This window comes from Accipiter gentilis, chromosome 24 (assembly GCF_929443795.1).
Source record: "Accipiter gentilis chromosome 24, bAccGen1.1, whole genome shotgun sequence".
NCBI lineage: Eukaryota > Metazoa > Chordata > Aves > Accipitriformes > Accipitridae > Astur > Astur gentilis.
Window position 1 is genome coordinate 12,790,967 of NC_064903.1, and position 20,709 is coordinate 12,811,675.

The window sequence follows — 20,709 nt, forward strand, 5'->3', positions numbered from 1 at the left end:
AAATTCTCAGTCCTATAAATGAATCTGAAAAGCTTACTAAACAAAAAAGCTTTTTGAATGTGAAAATTAGATGTTTTTCTCACTTTGAAAATATCCAAACATATGTTTTATTTTGCTGCTGTTTTGAAATGTTCCTGCAAACAGACTGATCTTCAACAAATTAGTGTTTCTCTCTCAAGGAAGCGAGAATCTCTCTGTCACATTGTGGTGTTGGAATCAAACCACCTTCACCAACACAATATCTCAGTCTCTCTCTCTCTCTCTCAGGCTGACAATTGAGGCTGAATGTCTGCTCCAGCTGCAGAATTTCCCAATGGACACTCACTCCTGCCCTTTGGTTTTTTCCAGTTGTGAGTATATGTATTTTTTGATAGTTTTAGAAGGCAAGTAGAGAAACCTCAGTAGAATAAAACTCTTCTGGGAAGACCATCCGCCCTTTTAGGTACGTTTTTCACCTAATCTCTGTGACTGTCTTCCTGGGCCATTACCTGTTATGCCCTGAAACATCCTCCCAGTTCTGGGCTAGAAGAGGTCTTCAGGGACAGATTCACAGCACCTCTGAGTTTCTCCTTAATTTGGGTGGATGGTTGGAGGTGATTATTTCACTGACCTTCTGGTCACTCTAGACAGAGTATATCCCTTCAGCTGGCAGACAAATGGCACCTGTCCTGCCTTGCATCTTCCCCCTTCTCCTGCTCTCTGAGGGGACAGCTTGGCTTTCCAGACCTCAGCCCAGAGACAGGCCCACTTTCTGCACCCAAGGCGATGGCAAAGGAGCGGTACTCAGCCCTCCCCTCTCAGTCCCCACATGTCCATTCTCATCAGCAGAGAGGGCTGCTGATGCTGGCACATCTCCACTGGTAATTTTGCAGGGAGACTTTCTACACCAAGAGATTCCTGTCCTCATGCATTGGTTGGAAATCTGATTCAGTCATTTTAGCTCGGGTTTGCCTCTCCTGCTTCCCCTGCCACTGAAGAGATGCAGCGCACGTGGCTCTGAGGTGCTTCAGAGGGAGGCAGCATGCTGAGGAGATACCATCCCCTCATCTCCCACCATCCCTCATTCTTTGCTAATTAACAGTACATGCCGTACATGCTTGATAATTAGAAACACACTTTTCATTTGCTGCCAAGCTCTTGCTCCTTTCCTCCTCTGAGGAACTCTCTCGTAGGTGTTGAGGTCCCTGCTTCACAGTAGGCTTCTTTCTTTGTCAAGAAAGCCAGAGCCAGGAGAAGCCATGCTCCAGCCTGCAGGAGCCAGATCTCCTTCTCCATGGAGAATGCACCCCTTCTTTTCCATACTCAGGATCAGCTCCCTGGGCGAGAGGTACAGAGATAGTCAGAGCAGCCACAGCCAGGCTACCTCCCATGTTCACAGCTTTTTATTCCTGGTGTAGTCATGCCTGGGAAGGGAAGGTTGTCATGAGGAGTAGTGAGGGCCCCATGCTGCCCCAGGGAGCTAAAACCCTTAAAGATTTCAGGCTGGGGGAGTCCTCTTACACCAATCCAAGCCTCATTCCCACCAGTGCAGTCCTTAGAAAAACTCTGTTTCTAGCACTGGATTTCCCATCCCTAGCATTTGAAGTGGCCCACAATGGGAGATGCTGTCCCTACCCACACTGCATGTGGGGATGCCTAAGGGAGGCATGAGAAATACCTGCCTGAAAGCTTCATGTTTACAAAACAGCCAGAGTGAGATGCCAGTGCTTTTGCAGTCAGGGTGGTGAATGAGGTGGAGGCACATGATGTACCATTTCATTGATGTCCTTGACCCTTTTCCCAGATGGCTACCCACGTGAGGAGATTGTCTATCGCTGGAGGCGCTACTCCATTGAGGTCTCCGACCAGCGCACCTGGAGGCTGTACCAGTTTGACTTCACAGGGCTGAGGAACACCTCAGAAGTTCTCAGGACTGGAGCAGGTGAGGCAAAGGGCGACAGCCCACAGACACGTCAGTGTGTTGGAGACCTTGCGGGAGGCGAAGGAGTCATCAGACAGCTCCACAGTGGTGGGAAAGGAAAGTCACAACAGCACAGTTAGAGAAATGCAAGAATGAAGGGATGGACCTTTGCTAGAGGGAGCAGAAGTGATGGAGATTAAGAGTGAGGGGAAGACGAAACAGGCGTAGGCCAGAACCACTGACAGCTGTGAACTGCGGGGTGACAATGCTGATGTGAATGAAGCTATCCCTACCTGAAGGGTCAAGAGGGAGAGGAGATGGAGCTCAGATCCCCTCTTGCTGCAGTGTGTGCATACTATGTCATTCCTGGATGATGCTTATAATTGGAACAGGGGTGGGGAAACCAGAACTTGCAGATCTCAATCTTTCCTTCTGTAAAGTTGTGTGGGGCTGACAAACACCTGAGTTATGCTTTAAGAGACAGGAACAAGGCTGCATGTGTGAAGAAACTACGGAATGCAGGCCCTTCAGCTTCTCCTCCTCATAATAGCTCACATCCCCTTTCCTTCCCACAGACAACTGAGGAAAGCGTCTTTGGATTCCTGCAGGTGGGGTGAGCTCATATTTTTAAGCCCTCTGAAGCAGCAAGTTCACATATTGCTTCTCCCACTCTGCAGAAAGCTGCTGTTGCCAACACCAGCAGCCAGCCTCTAACTGGGGTAGAAAGGCAGGACAAACCGGGACAAGAATTGGTGCAGTGAAAGTGTCTTGAATGCACTAGTGGCTGTCTGACATTTGTAATTCTCTTTTTTGGTAATTGCTTGCAAGCTCCATCTTAACCCTAGAGCTGTCAGGTGGCTTTCTTCCAATACTCACTAGGATCCTCTAAAAAAGCGGAAGAACCTCAGCTGTAAGTTGCCAAATGAGCAATTAGGATGTATAGCACCACATTCCTTTTCCAGGGGCAGAACCAGAGTCTCAATGAAAGTGACTGAAAGATACTTCCTTTGTCACAGTTCAGGTAGTTAGTTAGCAAGCCAGGACATGTAGCCTGTTACAGCTAAATAGCTTCTATAGAAAAGAAACCCTTGCAGCAATCAGCTGAAGATGAAAACTCTATAGTTTCTTCTCTGAAACTTTTCCAGACAGTGTGCTTCAGTGTGCTTGGACACACAGCAGGGCCAGTACAAATGCAGCCTGGTGGCCACATAGCCAGCCAGGCAGGTAGCAGCTGGGTAACCACAAAGTCAGCTCTTAAATTAGTCACAAAGACATTAAGTCAGACAGCTACAGCACCAGCCAGGTAGCCACAGAGTTCACTAGCCACAAAACCAGCAAGCCAGCTACAATGCAAGTGAGCCACCAAACCTACTCAGCCAGCCACACAGCTGTCCATAAAGCTAACAATCTGGGCAGCCACAAAACCAGCCACAAAGCCAGCCACAAAACCAGCCAGCCAGGCACTTAAAACAACAAGAAAACCTCATCAGAAACACTCCAAATTCTGAAATTTTGCTGATTTTTGTGTTTCGGGAAGCCACTTATGATTCCAATGTCTCCATTGCTTTTTCCTAGGGGAGTACATGGTGATGACAGTTTCTTTTGACCTAAGCAGACGTATGGGTTATTTTGCCATTCAGACCTACATTCCCTGCATCCTGACTGTTGTTCTTTCCTGGGTTTCCTTCTGGATCAAGAGAGACTCTACGCCAGCCAGGACATCTCTGGGTAAGAGACAGGTTGTTGCATGTCTGATGCTTGTCAAACTCTGCAAGGCTAGCAGACTGGCAGTGTTGGAGTACAAAATATCCTAAAGCACTTTGCCATCTTTTGGCATTATTCAGTTTACTGGAGGATAGTCCACTCCTCCATCTTTCTGTTTGTAACACTATCCTCAAGCTTAACTGAATCTCCAGCTGTGCTGGCTTGGACTACTGGATTATTTCAGGATAGCACAACACTCTCATATCTTGATCTGAGACCTGAACACAGCCTTTTCCAAGTTGACAATGAGGTATTCTCATGTGCTGAAAGGGAAAAGGGTGAGCTGTGGCATTGCAATGCTGGCCAAAGGGCTCCTGTCACAAGCATGTATTCTGCATTTCCTCATGACTTTTCAAGGGCTCAGTGTAGGACCAATGACAAGAAGGTTGTAGGGTAACAAGCAAAGTTGCTCAGCTGTATCCATAGAGTCCCAAGCTCTGGCAGGACATGGAAGCCCTGTAGGTACAGCCTTTCTCTGTCAGTCACACCACAGTGGGAGTCCAGCACATGGCAACAGCTCTGCCTATTGTTTAGATTTTCTCAGCAACCTGCAGTGGCTCTTTGAGGCAGGAAAAAGCTTATGTTGATTGAATCCTGCTCTGATAGGCGCTAGACAGGTCTTTACAAATCTTTAATACACTTTAGCTGTATCTGCATTTTGCAGCAAGCTCTGCTTCCTGGCGCTGTCCTTCCCATCAGCCTTGCTGACTTTCCCTTTAATTGGAGGTAGCATTCCCAGCCCTCCCTGCAGGCCTCTGTGTGGAGGAAGAGAAGAGGCAAGGGGCCATCAGCATCAGGCAGGGCTAGTCAGAGCCCATCCATTCTGACCATCTCTCCCCACCTCTCTATCAAAATCAATTTCTTTGGTGCCCATGGAGAGAGCAGGAGGAGGAGTGGGGTGTCATTTCCAATGGAGGTGAAGGTATGCCATAGTCTGTGGCTGGGAAAGGAATGAACAGCAAGAGGCAAAATGTTCTGCAAGGCTGACACCACTATGGTGGCTGTCTCAAAAAACAAAGGCAAGTTTCCCCAGGAGGGGGGCTCCTCTCTGTGGGAAGGGACCTCAGCACATCAAGAGCAATGTATTCTCTCCACAGTCCCTGTTGTACTTAATACAAATGATTCCCAGTGCATTTTAAGCCTGCCAGCCTACATGAGGGAGATGTAAACCAGACCAGTTCCATTGGCATTTCAAATATATGGGAAGTCATATCACATCTGCTAAAGCAAATACAGCAGGAAAATATGAAAATCTCTTGCCATGCTCCCATCTAAAGGCATTGGGGTGACCCCAGGAAAGGGTGGCAGGTGGATTTAGATGAATTCTAGAGAAGAAAGAACAGGTGGATTTCCATCTTCCCCACATCCTAAAAAGCAGTCGATGAGATCACGATACCAGCTCTTGCAGCTGATCCTTTGTTGGCTCCTGATACTTCATCTCTGGAAACAGGTCTGTAAGCATTACTGCTGCAAAAATAATTCCATGCCCCATTCAAGTCAAAAGAGATTCCTTACCATCTCCTACCCACTTGCCCTCTACGCCAAGAAATGGATAGATTGTGAAGAGCTGTCTCCGAAGAATAGCCGTAAGCAGGTTGAAAGCTTATGGGTAAGAATTAGAGACCGAGGCAACAAAGGGAATCTTGTGGTTGGTGTTTACTACAGGCCACCCAATCAAGGGGAGCCTATTGACGCAGCCTTCTTACTCCAGCTACAGGAGGCATCGCACTCGCAGGCTCTTATCCTGCTGGGGGACTTCAGCCACACCAACATGTGCTGGAAAAGTAGCATGGTGAACTGCAGGCAATCCAGGAGATTCCTGGAGTGCATTGAGGATAACTCAATGTAATATACAAGCCAGGTAATATACAATCCTACTAAAGGGGACGTGATACCAGACCTGATGGTCACCAGTGCAAGTCAGCTAATTGGAGACATCAAGATTGAAGGCAGCCTGGCTGCAGTGATCATGCACTGGTGGAGTTCACAGTCCTGAGGGATATGGGTCAGTCAAAGAGTAAAGCCAGGAACTTAAATTTTAGGAAAGAAAACTTCAAGCTGTTCAGGGAGTTAGCCAATAGGACGCCCTGGGAAACTGCCCTCAGGAACAAGGGAGCAGAACAGAGCTGGCAGATCTTTAAGGATGCTTTCCATAGAGAGCAAGAGCTCTCAATCCCCAGGTGTAAGAAATCAGGAAAAGAAGGCAAGAGACTGGCGTGGATGAGTCAAGACCTGCTAGTCAAACTGAAGGGCAAGAAAGAAATGTACAGGCAGTGGAAGCAGGGACAGGTATCCTGGGAGGAGTATAGGGACACTGCCTGGTTGTGTAGGGATGGCATCAGGAAGGCCAAGGCGCAGCTCGAGCTGAACTTGGCAAGGGACGCAAAGAATAATAAGAAGGGCTTCTATAGGTACATCAGCCAGAAAAGGAAGGTCAAATAAAGTGTACCGCCCCAATGAACATGACTGGCAAACTGGTAACAATGGATGAGGAGAAGGCTGAGGTACTCAACAACTTTTTTGCCTCAGCCTTCACTGGCAACCTCTCTTCCCACACCTCTTCAGTGGATAGACTGCAAGACAGGGACTGGGGGAGCAAAGTCCCTCTCACTGTAAGACAATATCAGGTTTGTGACCACCTGAGGAATCTGAATATACATAAGTCTACAGGACCTGACAAGATGCATCCCAGAGTCCTGAGGGAATTGGCTGATGTAGTTGCCAAGCCACTCTCCATGATATTTGAAAAGTCATGGCAGTCAGGTGAAGACCTCGGTGACTGGAAAAAGGGAAACACTGCACCCATTTTTAAAAAGGGTAGAAAGGAGGGTCCTGAGAACTACCAACCTGCCAGCCACACCTCTGTGCCTGGGAAGATCATGGAACAGATCCTCCTAGAAGCCATGTTAAGGCACATGGAGGACAGGGAGATGATTCGACACAGCTAACATGCCTTCACCAAGGGCAATCTTGCCTGACCAGCCTAGTGGCCTTCTATGATGGAGTGACTACATCAGTGGACAAGGGAAGAGCTACAGATGTCATCTATCTGGACTTCTGTAAGGCCTTCGACACAGTCCCCCACAACATCCTTCTCTCTAAATTGGAGAGAGATGGAGTTGATGGGTGGACTGTTCAGTGGATAAGGAATTGGCTGGGTGGTCGCATCCAGAGAGTAGTGGTCAACGGCTCAATGTCCAGGTGGAGATCAGTGATGAGTTGTGTGCCTCGGGACTCCATATTGGGACCCGTACTCTTTAGTATCTTCATCGATGACATAGACAGTGGGATTGAGCGCACCCTCAGCAAATTTGCAGACGACACCAAGCTGAGTGGTGCAGTTGACAAGCCTGAGGGACAGGATGCCATCCAGAGGGACCTGGACAAGCTTCAGAAGTGAGTCCACGTGAACATCATGAGGTTCAATGAGGCCAAGTGCAAGGCCCTGCACCTGGGGCAGGGCAACCCCCAGTATCAATACAGGCTGAGGGAGGAAGGGATTGAGAGCAGCCTTGTGGAGGACTTGGGGGTACTGGTGGATGAAAAGCTGGACATGAGCTGGCAATGTGCGCTCACAGCCCAGAAGGCCAACCATATCCTGGGCTGCATAAAAAGAAATGTGGCCAGCAGGTCGAGGGAGGTGATTCTGCCCCTCTACTCCACTGTGGTGAGACCCCACCTGGAGTACTGCATCCAGGTCTGGAGTCCTCAGTACAAGAAAGACATGGACCTGCTTGAGTGAGTCCAGAGGAGGGCCACAAAAACGATCAGAGGGATGGAACACCTCTCCTATGAGGACAGGCTGAGAGAGTTGGTGGTGTTCAGCCTGAAGAAGAGAAGGCTCTGGGGAGACCTTATTGCAGCCTTTCAATACTTAAAGGGGGCTTATAAGAAAGATGGGGACAGACTTTTTATTAGCATTATAGCATCCATTATAGCAATAGGAGAAGGAAAAATGGTTTTAAACTAAAAGAGGGTAGATTCAGGCTAGATATAAGGAAGAAATTTTTTACAATGAGGGTGGTAAAATACTGGAACAGGTTGCTCAGAGAGGTGGTAGATGCCCCATCCCTGGAAACATTCAAAGTCAGGTTGGATGGGGCTCTGAGCAACCTGATCTAGTTGAAGATGTCCCTGCTCATTGCAGGTGGGTTGGACTAGATGACCTTTAAAGGTCCCTTCCAACCCAAACTATTCTATGATTCTATGATGAGCTTTGCATTGGGCTGAATTAATCCTGGGAGCACATGCTCAAAGACAAAGGCAGAAAAAGAACAGAGGCCTTTGCCTTCCAGCTCTGGTTCACATCAGACAGAAGTAGCAGTCCTGTGTCATCTAAGACATTGCCATGTTTATTGCTGACTCAGCCAGACATCACTGACTGAATCCCAACTCACCCATTGCCTGCCCAAAACCATCCATCCAGTGTTATTGCCTCTTAGCATGTCCTTCCTTTGGACTCTCTTGCCATCATCCAAGCAGTTGTTCCTGTATACAGCCTTAAGCAGAGTCCGAGTTCCCCACTCCTTTACCAGTTCACATTGATGGCCTGTGTGACACCTGGGTTTTGAACAGCTCTTTTTCCATAGAGCATTGTTAGAGGGCACCTCAAGACCAGTGTCTCTCTGAGCAGAGCAAAAATGGGACCAGACAACCAGAGGAATTTCTCTCCCACATGAGAGGGGAAATGCGGATTTTCTTGGGTCTAGATGCATGCAGAAGATACAAGTGCTCCTCTTCATTACTTAAACCAGCTCTTTTCTCTCTTAGGTATCACGACTGTGCTAACAATGACCACCCTGAGTACTATCTCCCGCAAGCACCTTCCCCGAGTTTCCTATATCACAGCCATGGACCTCTTTGTCTCTGTGTGCTTCATCTTCGTCTTTGCCGCTCTCATGGAGTACGCTACACTCAACTACCTGGTGGGAAACAAGAAACCACTCGAGCAAAACAACAGGAGAGCCAGACTGGTAGGTCAAAGGAGCTAGCAGAGGTGGATGCTGTTAGAACCTCAAGCTAGTTAGAAATATCTCTTCTGAGCCTGCATTGGAAACTGCTGATGTGGTTTACTGCCTGACCCATCCTGTGTTCACAACATCCTCAAACCACTCTGTGTGCTGGGTCTGAGCACCTGAAAGGTGAGACACAACCAGAAAAAGCAGATGAGGCTCCCCTAAAACAAGGAGATCCCTGTCAGAGCCAGGCACCCTGTGCTCTCTTCAGAATTGCTGGAGAGCTTAGCAGTACAGTTTAGGATGACTCACATGACCAAATGTAAATGTCCACTTTAAGACAGGGTGATCCATACCCAGGTTATTCCACCTGTACGGGTTTGATCTCTGTGGATTACAGAGGTATCTTATGTCACAGAGATGCAGAAACCTACTTTCTTTTGTGGTCTGTCCATCAGAAGACCTCCTGAGTGTGGGGATAGTGAACTCAGAGTGGTCATCATCCTCTTGAGATCTGCCCAAGCTCATGGCACATACTTCTGACATTGGTTGAAACAGGCCTCTGAACTGGGACAGAACTGAAACCAAAAAAGACAGATCTCTTCTGTTCCAGCCTCATTTCCCAGTACAGGTGGAGAGAGCTCTTCCATGAGGCTGATGATATGCCTCTGCTCCTGGGCCAAGAGGTTATGGGTCACACACAGCCTTTCTCCAGCTTTTCTCCAGTAACTGACAGCAACCAGAAGACACATCTGGACTGTGTGCTGTGTCTTCAGAGACAGCTTAGGTCAGGGGAATGAGGGAAGAGGCTAGCACAGCTGAAACCAAACAGGTCCTGTTTCTGCACTATTAGTGGCAGAGATAGGGAATCAGAGCAAAGCTTTGCTGACTAAAGCTATGCCCTAGGCTGCCAGGGAGGAAACTCACAGTCATGTAGGAAGCTGCCAGTCCCTACAGTATGCCAAGGTGGTAATTTACAACCAGGTGCAGAGATGGGGAATGATCAGTCATCCCTCTCCATTGAACTGCACCTATGCTATGATCTATTGCCAATTGGATGGGTTTGGGTGTCTAGAACATGTTTTCTTGCCTGTTCCTTCCCTTTAATCCACTTTCCCCTCCTCATTATAGCCACCTGCTGGTGCACAGGTGATGCCATCCTTTACCACCATCAACATCAACAGCATCATGCACTGGCCCCCAGAGATAGAGGAGGATGAGGATGAAGACCCTGGCTCCCCCTGTCTGGAAGGAAAGGAATGCGAGAGGTTCTTCTGCTGCATTGAAGACTGTCAGACAGGAATGTGGCGGGAGGGGAGGGTCCGCATTCACATCTCCCGCCTGGACTCCTACTCTCGAGTTTTCTTCCCCACTGCCTTCCTGCTCTTCAACATTGTCTACTGGATTGCCTATCTCTATCTCTAGCTGTTCTTTGTCCTCAGCTGGAAAGGACTGGAGACCAGCAAGATGGGCTTCTCAAGGAGCGTAGAGAACAGCATCTCTTCAGTTGTAGTCGACTGTCGGCCTGAACAATTCAATCTGGTGATTCCCTCTTCCTGCTCTCTCATCTCTTCTGAGAAGAACCAGACAGGTTTTTTTTAGCCTTCTAAAGTATCTTTTTAGAGAATTTACCCTTCCCAAACAACCTCCTCTCCAGCACCACCAGCATTTTACTCCTTGTAAGATTGTCCAAAAACATCCTATTCCCATTTCAAACATTAGGGATTTTGTCAAAAACAAAAACCCTAATGGGTTTCATTTTTCCATCCAATCCTACTCCAGAATTCCATGGGAAGTGATGGCAAATGGAGTTTTCTGCACAGTTATTAAGACTGCAAAGAAAATAAAGGAGATCTTACAACTTCTGCACCACTTCCACCAGAACAGACTTTGTGGAGTGCTAGAGGCTTGGAGAGGTCCAAAGGAAAGAAGTGTGAAAGAGGGCAGCAGTACAGCTTTTCCACAGTAGCTGGGCTTGGCTAAAATGTTTTGAACCTGCCCAGAAAGCTGACAGTGGCACTGACAAGGATGGAGTAGCTGCAAGCCTCCACCAGCTCCCTGTAGAATATCTGTGGAGCCTTCCTCATGGATCACTCCACTTGTACCAAGTGGCACCCAAGGCATCCACCCACTGAGGCATTGCTGATTCTCATCAGATGGTGGTAAAAAGCACTTCACAATTTTGAAGGGCCCATCTGCCTTACTGGAGCAGACTCTTCAGGGCTCACAGTGACCTTCTGCTTTGTGATCAGGACTTTGAGCAGGCTACGCAGCTTATGCTGGGCATAGCCAAAAGAGAGAGAAAGTCCTTATGCTACAAAGACCAGAAGCAGTCTCATAGGCCTGTTTTGAGGTAGCTTTCATTGACCTGTCTCACGTGAACTGGGCCCTATTGTACCATGCATCATAGCAGGGCAGTGCTCTCCTTCACAACACTTGTTAAAACCATCAGATCTGTGCTTGGTAGGAGGTGCTAACCTGAGAAAGGGGTACTAGAAAAGGGAATATGATCAGCCACCAGTGCTGCACCTACCAGTGGTGGGAAGAGAGCATTCCTGCAGCTCAGATGTGTTTCCTTACTTCTTTTTTTTCATAATTACATAAAAAAAACCAGACTTCACTAGAACTGTATGGCTCCTCCTAGTTGCCACCAATACTTGGCCCTTTTCTTCCCAAAATCAGGAAATGGAGCGAGTTGTCCTTCGTAGATTTCAGGAAGGTCAGACATAGTGAGATGGTTCCTTATAGTCCATCTTAAAGGGACAGAGAAATGCATAATGCAGTCTCGACTGGGAAGAAACTGCATAATGTAGAAGAGGAAACTCAGGCCCAAGGTCCATAATGTGTAAATCAGCTGCCCCCCCATTTATACCAACTGCTGATGTGGCCCACAGCATGATTGTGAAAAGCAATGTACCATTAATAGTTACTTACTCTGTAAATTACAAACAAAAAAAATTCTTTTTAAAAACAGCATGTTTTAGAAACAATTAGTACTTAAAAGGCTTGTCACAAGAAGAAAAGTGGCATGGCTGCAGAGAAAAAGTTAGGAACAGCTGGCTCACAGGACAGCTAACGGGCAGGAGGTTTTACATATTCTTAGAGAGCAATTTGATCTGGTTTAAAGACGGATTTTGACACTGTTAAATCTGATCTGAATAATGAAGTGTCATGTTTAATTCATTCAGCCTTACCTTGGTTCCAGAGGAACAGCTAGAGCGCCTAATTAAGTATACAATAGTACAACACTCAGCTAAGTATAACCTAATGGGGTCAGACCAGCATAGCTCTGGAAGGGGAAATTGTGCCTGTCTAACCTGTTACAGTTCTTTTAAAATACCAAGTAAGAGATAAAGGTTACCCAGAAGCATAATTTGCTTTGCTACTCCGACAGCTTTTGAAAGGATGGAAAGAAATTATGGCGGGTGGTTCTAACTGCGGAAATTGATTTAGCAAAAGAATTATTAAGGAGGTTCTAATTAGAGGAAATTAACTGAGGAGAGGGGAAAAAAGAATTGTTAAGGAGGCTCTAATTAGAGGAAATTAATGTTTTAGAGAGAAAGACACAGAGAGGGAGAAGTCTAAGAAAAGAATCAAAACAACTTCCAGACAAGGAGAGGTGCTGGGTGACAGTGCCGACTCCCAGCCAAGCAGGTTGATGTTCTGCTCCTGATAGCAAAGCACTGTTAGATGTAGCAACAGAAGAACCTCCTATGACTCAACTGTACACCGACAGGGAGCTGGATTAAACAGGGTCCTGTGATCTCTGTGGGGAGCCAAAAGGAAAGAGCATCCTAGATTAAAACTGGCTCACGCGACAGACTCTGAATGAAGCATGTCTTCACATGTCAGAAGGCAGTTGCTAGTATGTGCGTGGGAGAGGACACCCTGGTGGCAAACCAGGGCCCATGCCAAATATGCTCATTAACAGTACGGTGGCATAAAAGGTGTGCAGGCTATGTAGGCTGCAGTGAACACAGGCAGCTAAACGTGGAAGGGGAGCATCTGAGAAAGGGATGGTGGAAAGGAAAATTTAACATCCATGTGCAAAGGAGTCCAAACATCTGCAATTCACTGTAGCTGTGAAGCACTTGGGAGCCTTGATGGACACAGATGATCATCACAGATGATGGACACAGATGGACACAGCACCGGACTACAGACTTCAGCCCTGAGAACAGCAGGTTGTTGAAATTAGACCTTTTACAGATCAGCCAGGAGAGAAGCAGTGTGTACAAGAGCCCTAAGAGGATGACAGGAACTTGGGCAAAGTAGAATTGAAAGCTTATGAGATTTCACCAAAAAAAGATAAAGCCAACACACACCTAGGTAATTTAACCAGTGATGGAGGATTTGACAGAGGAAAATAGCCCAGCGTGGGCTGGAGCACAAGGAAGCTGATTACTAAGGCTGGGGAAGGAGGAGGGAGGGGGCTTTTTGGCTTAGGGAAATCTGCGCCCATCATAAATAGCTCAATAAATAAAGGCATGCACAAATTCAATCATGTTTTTAAGTTTCTACAGTATCTATCTCAGAAAAGGAAAGCTAAGAAAAGCCAGAAAGAAAATCTGCCATTTTTTGGAATTACTTTGCAAAGCTCCAGTTTCCTGAAAAAAAGGTTTCCCTGCTATATCAGCAAGGAATCCAGGGCACAGAGACATCCAGTAGCCATGTGTGGCCCTGCTCAGCAAGACAATGGGAGCCAAGGCCCACTGGTCCCCTCCTAGACTGGCATAAACCACCTGCCTTTCCCTGCATGCTGTAGTTTCTGCCATCATGCTGGGATGGCTTATGGTACTGCAGTGTCTTTCAGCCTGGCACAGCTCTTGCCTTTTCACCAGCGTCTGACTAGCTCACTCCAGGGGACACAGCCCGAGAACATGGGGCTGAGCCATGCTATGCCGGGCAGGAGGGATGGAGACACCTGGGCAACTGCAAGACACCTGGGTGGCTGTGCTGCCTCCTTCCCTCAAGTAGGTTTCGACTTTTTTCCCCAGCCGGAAACTTGGTGGAGGAGCTGCGTATTGCCACCATCACAGGCTGAGTTGGTGCTGGACTTCCCTCACCTCCTCCCTACCCTTCCCAGGGATGAGCAAGTCACATTTCCAGCCCCGGTGCCAAAAGAGAACCTCTGTCAGACAGCTACTACATGACAAGTTTTCTTGCTGGTGGCCCGAGAGTGCTTGATGCTGGCTATCATGGCTGATCCTGTAGCAGAAGAACACACATCCCAAGTTAGTGAACTTTGCTGTGAATGTGGTCAGTTCCATCTCTTGCTGGACAATCATCTCTACAACTTCCAGGATGAAGCGGACAATGAACTTATCTGCCTGTAGGCTCTTCTCCAACCTATGGACACCCCCTGTGGACATATGCACTGTTTCAAATGCCTTGAAAACTTCATGCAGGAGTATAACTTTTGTCCTGTGGATCAGAAAAAGCTCTCTTTCCAGCAGTGCCACAAGTCCAGCCTTCTAGTATGAAACCTGTTGGATAAGCTGATTGTCTTCTGTCCTTTCAAGGCAGTGTCAGCAGACAATGCAGCAGTGAGAACTAGAAGCTCATCTGTAGGACAGGTGTCCTGGTTTCAAGAAATACAAATCTGAACTACAGTGGAAAAAGAATCCAATTTCCAAAAGGAAGGGACATCCCCCTACCAAGGTGGAGACAAACACACACAAGGATCCAGAAGTACCAAATGGAGTATCATCACTTTGTGGCAGAAAGCTCTGCAGCTGCTGTGGTATCACTAGGGACTGCAGAGCCTGGACTGCTTAATCCAGCTTTTGAGGAGACTGAAGAAGACCTTCCTCAGAGAGTTAAGTTAGTCTTATGGCTGAAAAGAACAAAGAACACCAAGAAGACCTGAAGGAAGAGTTGAGGATGAGGATAGCTGGGGAGTAATGACACCTCACTAGGAAACATTTTTCAGGAAGTCTTGCAGGATTCTGTCATTGCTGCAGATGGAAGAATAGCACCTGGGGACCATATTCTTGAGGTGACTGGTGTCAACATCAGCAGTGTGACTCACTGCCAAGCTGTCTCCTTTCTGCACCACCCAGGTCTCAGTATTAGGGCCAGTTCTATTTAATATCTTTATCAACGATCTGGATGGGGGATCAAGTGCACCCTCAGTAAGTTTGCAGACAACACCAAGTTGGGCAGGAGTGTTGATCTGCTAGAGGGTAGGAAGGCTCTACAGAGGGATCTGGACAGGCTGGATCGATGGGTGAGGCCAAACGTACGAGGTTCAACAAGGCTAAGTGCAGAGTCCTGCACTTGGGTCACAACAACCCCATGCAGTGCTACAGGCTGGGGAAGAGTGGCTGGAAAGCTGCCTGGCAGAAAAGGACCTGGGGGTGTTGGTCAACAGCCAGCTGAATATGAGCCAGCAGTGTGCCCAGGTGGCCAAGAAGCTATACAAGCCATACAAGCCTGGCTTGTATCAGAAATAGTGTGGCCAGCAAGAGTAGGGAAGTGATTGTCCCCCTGTACTTGGCACTGATGAGACCACACCTCAAATACTGTGTTCAGTTTTGGGCCCCTCACTACAAGACATTGAGGTGCTGGAGAGTGTCCAAAGAAGGGCAATGAAGCTGGTGAAGGGTCTAGAGAACAAGAGTCCTATGAGGAGCGGCTGAGGGAACTGGGGTTGTGTAGCCTGGAGAAAAGGAGGCTCAGGGGAGACCTTATCTACAACTACCTGAAAAGAGGTTGTAGTGACGTGCATACTGGTCTCTTCTCCTAAGTAACAAGTGATAGGACAAGAGGAAACAGCCTCAAGTTGCACCAGGGGAGGTTTAGATTGGACATTAGGAAGAATTTCTTCACTGAAAGCGTTATCAAGCACTGGAACAGGGAAGTGGTTGAGTCACCATCCCTGGAGGTATTTAAAAGACATGTAGATGTGGCACTTAGGTACATGGTTTAGTGGTGGATTTGGCAGTGTCAGGTTTACCGTTGGACTCGATGATATTAAGGGTCTTTTCCAACCTAAATGATTTTATGATTCTAATATCTAGCTAATGATGGGGACTGGAAACGGTGATCTCAGCATTTAAGTTTTATGGCTTTTGTTTGGAAGGTAAAAGGAAGTCAGGAAAAAGGTTGATTTCTCATTTCTCTGTCTCCAATTCCTATCCTTCCCCTCCAAATTATGCTGTGTAAGGGACCATTTTTAGACTGTATGCTCTTCAGGGCAGGCACTCTTATTGTGTGTTTGTACAGCGACTAGCACACTAGGGGCTTGTTCCTTAACTGAGATTTCTGGATGCTACTTATTATAAATAATAAACAACAATATGGACTACCTGTCTTCAACACCACTGTCTATCTACATCTTGTAAGAAGGCTAAAAATTGTCCCCTGTTCCCCCTCTGATGGGGTTACTGGAGCTGGTTAATATTGTTATTTCCCCAGAGAAAAATATTTTGTTGGAAAGTGGGGGAAAATGTTGGTCTGATATTTTTGGGGTGGGTGGGTGATTTTTCTGATTATTTTTTTTTTTTAAAGAAAGAAGTTGCTTTAAATCAACACTGCTGAGAAGCATGTTTAAATGGTCTCTACCATTTAAAATCATTGTTTCTAATGCAAGAGAAACCCTTGCTTGGTCCTTTCAGTCTGTTGCTATTGTAAAGAAAATACCAGTATCTCCCCAAGTGTTTTTTGGGGGGAGGGGGTGGCATTAATATTTGGTGGACTTTATTTTGGCCTTTCTGCTCCCCATCATAATGCTGGTGACTTTTGGGGTGATCATAATCAAAAGGACAACCCCAGCTCTGAAGAGGGCCTGCCCCAAGAGCCACCCAGCCTCCTGTCCCCAAAGTGTAAGGAGGAGCAAAGGCCAGCAGTGCCCACGTGGCTGCCAAATCCAGCCCTCAGCCCACACAGCCACGTATGTGAAGCCTTCCCCTTTGCTCCTTTGGAGAAACATGCATTAGTCATGCCTGCTGTGCTAGAAACATTGGCCTCTTGCTACCCCTCCCCCAAAACGCGGTCTCCCTTCTTCAGTGCTGCCTCCTACCCTGCGTGGCCCCGACATGCTGCCACCGCTCCCTCGGCCTTGAAACTCCCCTAAAATCTCCCCAAATATCCAATCTGCCAAGGCTAGAAGGGAAGGGAGCGTCGACGCTCACGAAAAAGCCCCCTCCCAACCATTAGAAAACCCCCACAAGATCACCCTAGCACACAAGGCATCGCACGAGGCCTGCCTGAGGATGTCCGGCTGCCAGGCAAGACTCCTCCACCTCTCCTCCACGGCCCACACGTCCTTCGTGAACTTGCGGGGGGACGCGGCCCCGCCATCCTCTCACCTCACCCGCAACATGGAGGAGGGCTGAGCCATCTCCAAGAGGCCGCACCCCCTGCCACCTCCCGCCCGCGGATGCTATTTCGTCTCCTCAGTCTCTCTTGGGGGGGCTTGTTTTCTGGGTTCCGTCCCGCCCGCCACCCTGTCGCGGGCCGCCCGCCGTTTCCCGACACAAGGGCTCCTGTCGCCGACTGCCGCCTGCCCGGGGCAGCCTCCTCCGCGCACGCGCGGAGCCGGGCCCGCGAGCGCACCCCCCCACCCCCGCCACCCCCCGTCGCCGTGGAAACCGTTGGGCCGCGGCTCCGCCGCCGGTGCTCGAACTGTAAAGCCATCGTGTTTCTGACGTGATGTCCCCCCCTTTCTTTCCCCGCTTCTCGGTGCCAACAGCAGGCGTCGGTATTTTCGTTCGGAGCGCAGCGAGGGAGGGCGCCGGCTCCTGAGGAAGGCCGGGGTGCCCCGGGGCAGGGGCCCGGCGGCTCAGGGGAGGAGGTCAGCTCCCTGCGGGCACACTCCACACCAGCCCGGGGCGGGAAAGCCTCCCTCCTCCCTCCGGCACGCCTTACATCCCCTCACGCTCTGACACATCCCAAAATGCTAACAACATGAGGTGGTGAAGGGAGGGAGGGCGGAGGGAGAAGAGAAAGTTATATTAAGTTGTTACTTTTTATATGGCTGAAATACATTCATTATAATTTCTCTTAATGCCTCAGATTTATAGGCTTTGGGAAGACTGAATTTAAGGAGAATGAGCGTGGCCAAAAATGTTTCAAGCTGCAAGAGGGGAGACATGAACGCACCTGCCTGCACAGCCCCAGTGTGGCTGGGATGGGAGCTGCCACCCCAGGCCCGTGTCAGGGTGACTGCTACACGGCGCCCATTTGTTGTCTTTCTCGGCTCTTGGAGAAATGGCACCGATCGCCCGACAGCACAGCTCCTGGCAGCCCATTAAGGGCGGGAGGTACCTGCTGTGAAGTGTTGGGGTATAATGCGGCTGGGCTCCCAGCGTTCCCATCAGACCAGGTGAGGAAACCCAGGTACCCAGGGGGAAAGCCCTATTGCCTGCAGACCTTCAATAAAGAAGCGTGTCTGGGGAAAAAATTGGGGTTGTTTTTTTTGAAGGATTGTGCAAGAGAAAATTGACTCAATTTTCTGTCAGAGGAATCTCAGGTCTTTCAGGGTGGGATTTTTTTTCTTGCTATTGCTGATTCTTTATATTACTGCCTGGCATGATTTTACCCCTCTTTCCTTCTTTTTTCCCCTTCTCCCCACATCTGCTAAAACAGTAAATAACGGAGTCCAGGCCCCATCCTTCCCAGCCACACTTATGGCATGATCTGAGCCCATGTGATAATAACACCACCGCAGGATGGAAGAGAACAACCGGATGCTTAATAGTTGCTGTAAGCAGGTCGGCATAGCAACATCTCCCGAGACAGCTCTCCATGGGGTCATTTCTATTCACTTTAAAGCCCACTTGGGCTGCTAGAGTGGTATAAAATGGACTCAGAAAAGCTGTTAATTAGGATTAGCAGCTTCAGGAACATCAAGCCACAGTTCTCCAAGCTGAGCCATTTATCTGAGACAACTCAGGCCTCTTGACTGCCTTCTGAACCAAGGCACAGGACACCACATATCAAGGCAGACGACTGTGAACACAGATGGGAGAGCCACCCAGTCATCTAAGGGAGAAGGTTCCTACCCCAGCTGCTGAATGTCACTGCAGCACCTCTCCTACAATCACATTGCCCTTTGCCAGATTCAAATGGTTGGCAGGTCCAAGGAACAGGGGAGAAGGTACAGACCCATCTTATCAGTTCATGTTACATGTGGTGTGAAATCCACAGGGCATATGGTGGGTGCCCCTGGGTGAGATTTCTGGATGATATATATGCCATAACAGGTCTATAGGGCTCCAAAAGAAAGCAACCACTGTGGATACGAGATGGCACCCATGGGTGTTGGCATGCTCTTTCAAGGGCAGTCACAGACTCCACGGAAAAACAAGGTAGTGACTTGTGTTTCACAGCTACTGGGATATGGCTTTTATTCTATTGCCATAAGCTTCCTGCCCTTCATCAGTCTGTAGCATGAAAGGCCCACGGAAGGTAATAAGTCCCTCGTGTGTAGTGGTAACACAGCTTTGCAAGAACTTCTGTCACACACATGAGCAAAACAGGCTGTAGGGAAAGGTTGAGCCATTGCCAGGCTGCCATTGGGCTGATTTGCATCTCTTGTGTTACTGACCCTGACAAACCTCCTAAGGCAATCTTTTCTGACACCTCCCCTTTCCAAATGCAAGGTGAAACACAGATGTCTCTCTCACATTATTCTGCTTCTCTTGGTGTTTTCATCTCCTCAGGGTAAAACTACCTGAATCAGAGATGAGCTGAAGGCAAAACTTTCTATCTGAGAGTGGAGTACTATCTTCCTTGCATATGTCACTCTTCCTGGAGAAATACATTAGGTCTAGTCAAAGAAATACCCGTGGCAGCAATTCAGGCATTCACACTGCACTCTGATTTTCAAGATCACGCAGTTGAGGGCTGCTGGCAGCCATGCCTTCAGCTGTGTTCATCATAAAGGGAAAAGTTGTTTACCTCATTGACAGCTGAACCCGGTTCAGGCAGATCCAAAATCAGTTTTAAGGCAGAACTGGGCCTACACTCTTTTCCCATTTCAGCTACAGAAACTCCCAGTAGCCTCAAAGTGTATATATGGCAGCAGAGACTCAACGGGCCAGAGAAACAGAAATCCATACCCAAGAGTTTACAGTCAGCATCCTGAAAATGGCAGGTACCTGCTGTGTTCTTTGCCATAATGGGGATCTTCTATTACTCCTCGCCAGGAAATGTCCTTCACCAACCAACCCTTCTATCACAGAGCTTCAGCCAGCCCCCAGCAGCATCCAACAGAGATCAACAGCTCAGGGAAAAAAGTCAGACACTGTGTGAGAAGAAAAATCTGTAGGAAGAATTTAGTAAGCTAGAACTATCACACCTCAAAAGAATATGTACAATGCCAGGTGACAAAATCTGTCAGTAAGACCATACATTGGTGCTTTGGCCAAGCAGGTAGAATGATAGAATCATAGAATAGTTTGGATTGGAAAGGACCTTTAAAAGACTTCTAGTCCACCACCCCCCCACCATAGGCAGGGACATCTTCAACTAGATCAGGTTGCTCAGAGCCCCGTCCAACCTGACCTTGAATGTTTCCAGGGATGGGGCATCTACCACCTCTCTGGGCAACCTGTTCCGGTGTTTCACCACCTTCATTGTAAAAAAAATTCTTACTTGCATCTAGTCTGAATCTATCCTCTTTTAGTTTAAAACCATTACCCCTTGTCCTATTTTGGTGCTAAACCAAAAAGCAAAAGGAAGCACACAACTCTTGTGGAACCATCTCAAAGTCCCTGCATGCCCCCTCTGCCCAACACCACTGGGATATGAAAGACGAACAGCCAAGTGGAGAAACATGCCGAGCTCATTCAGGCATTTCTCATTAGTTTTTTAAGATGTCTCAATATTCTGCTTCTCATTCTCTTATTCATCTGGCAGCAAACTATAGATGAGGGAAAAGCATCTCTCTCTAAGCCATCCAGAGAACTCAAAGAAACAAAGCAAAATCATAACAGACAGGGAAACTTTTTGTGAGTCATCTTCTTCCCTCCTTTCCCTTTCCCTTTCCAACATTGCTGATAGCCCCAGGATTGTTTCATGCAGCCTGGAACCAGAAGGTACCTATTCCTGCTGCAGGCATAAATCACTTTACTCCAGAGGAGA

At 48.0% G+C, this 20,709-nt stretch overlaps 1 protein-coding gene across 2 annotated transcripts in view; it reads left to right on the top strand.

Annotated features, from left to right (window-relative positions):
• The window catches only part of LOC126050292 (gamma-aminobutyric acid receptor subunit gamma-4), a 338,971-nt gene that overhangs the window by 27,470 nt on the left and 290,792 nt on the right, over positions 1 to 20,709 (top strand). Inside the window, exons 5-9 of one of the 2 annotated variants that reach the window (XR_007509488.1) lie at positions 268 to 350; positions 1,784 to 1,921; positions 3,476 to 3,628; positions 8,435 to 8,637; positions 9,751 to 15,182. Coding sequence is in view for 1 of the 2 variants with exons in the window: in XM_049828000.1 (XP_049683957.1) it covers positions 268 to 350; positions 1,784 to 1,921; positions 3,476 to 3,628; positions 8,435 to 8,637; positions 9,751 to 10,044 (871 nt within the window). In the remaining variant the exon portion in view is untranslated. Of the gene's footprint in view, positions 1 to 267; positions 351 to 1,783; positions 1,922 to 3,475; positions 3,629 to 8,434; positions 8,638 to 9,750; positions 15,287 to 20,709 lie in introns of those variants that run through there. The other variant, XM_049828000.1, reaches the window with a different exon arrangement.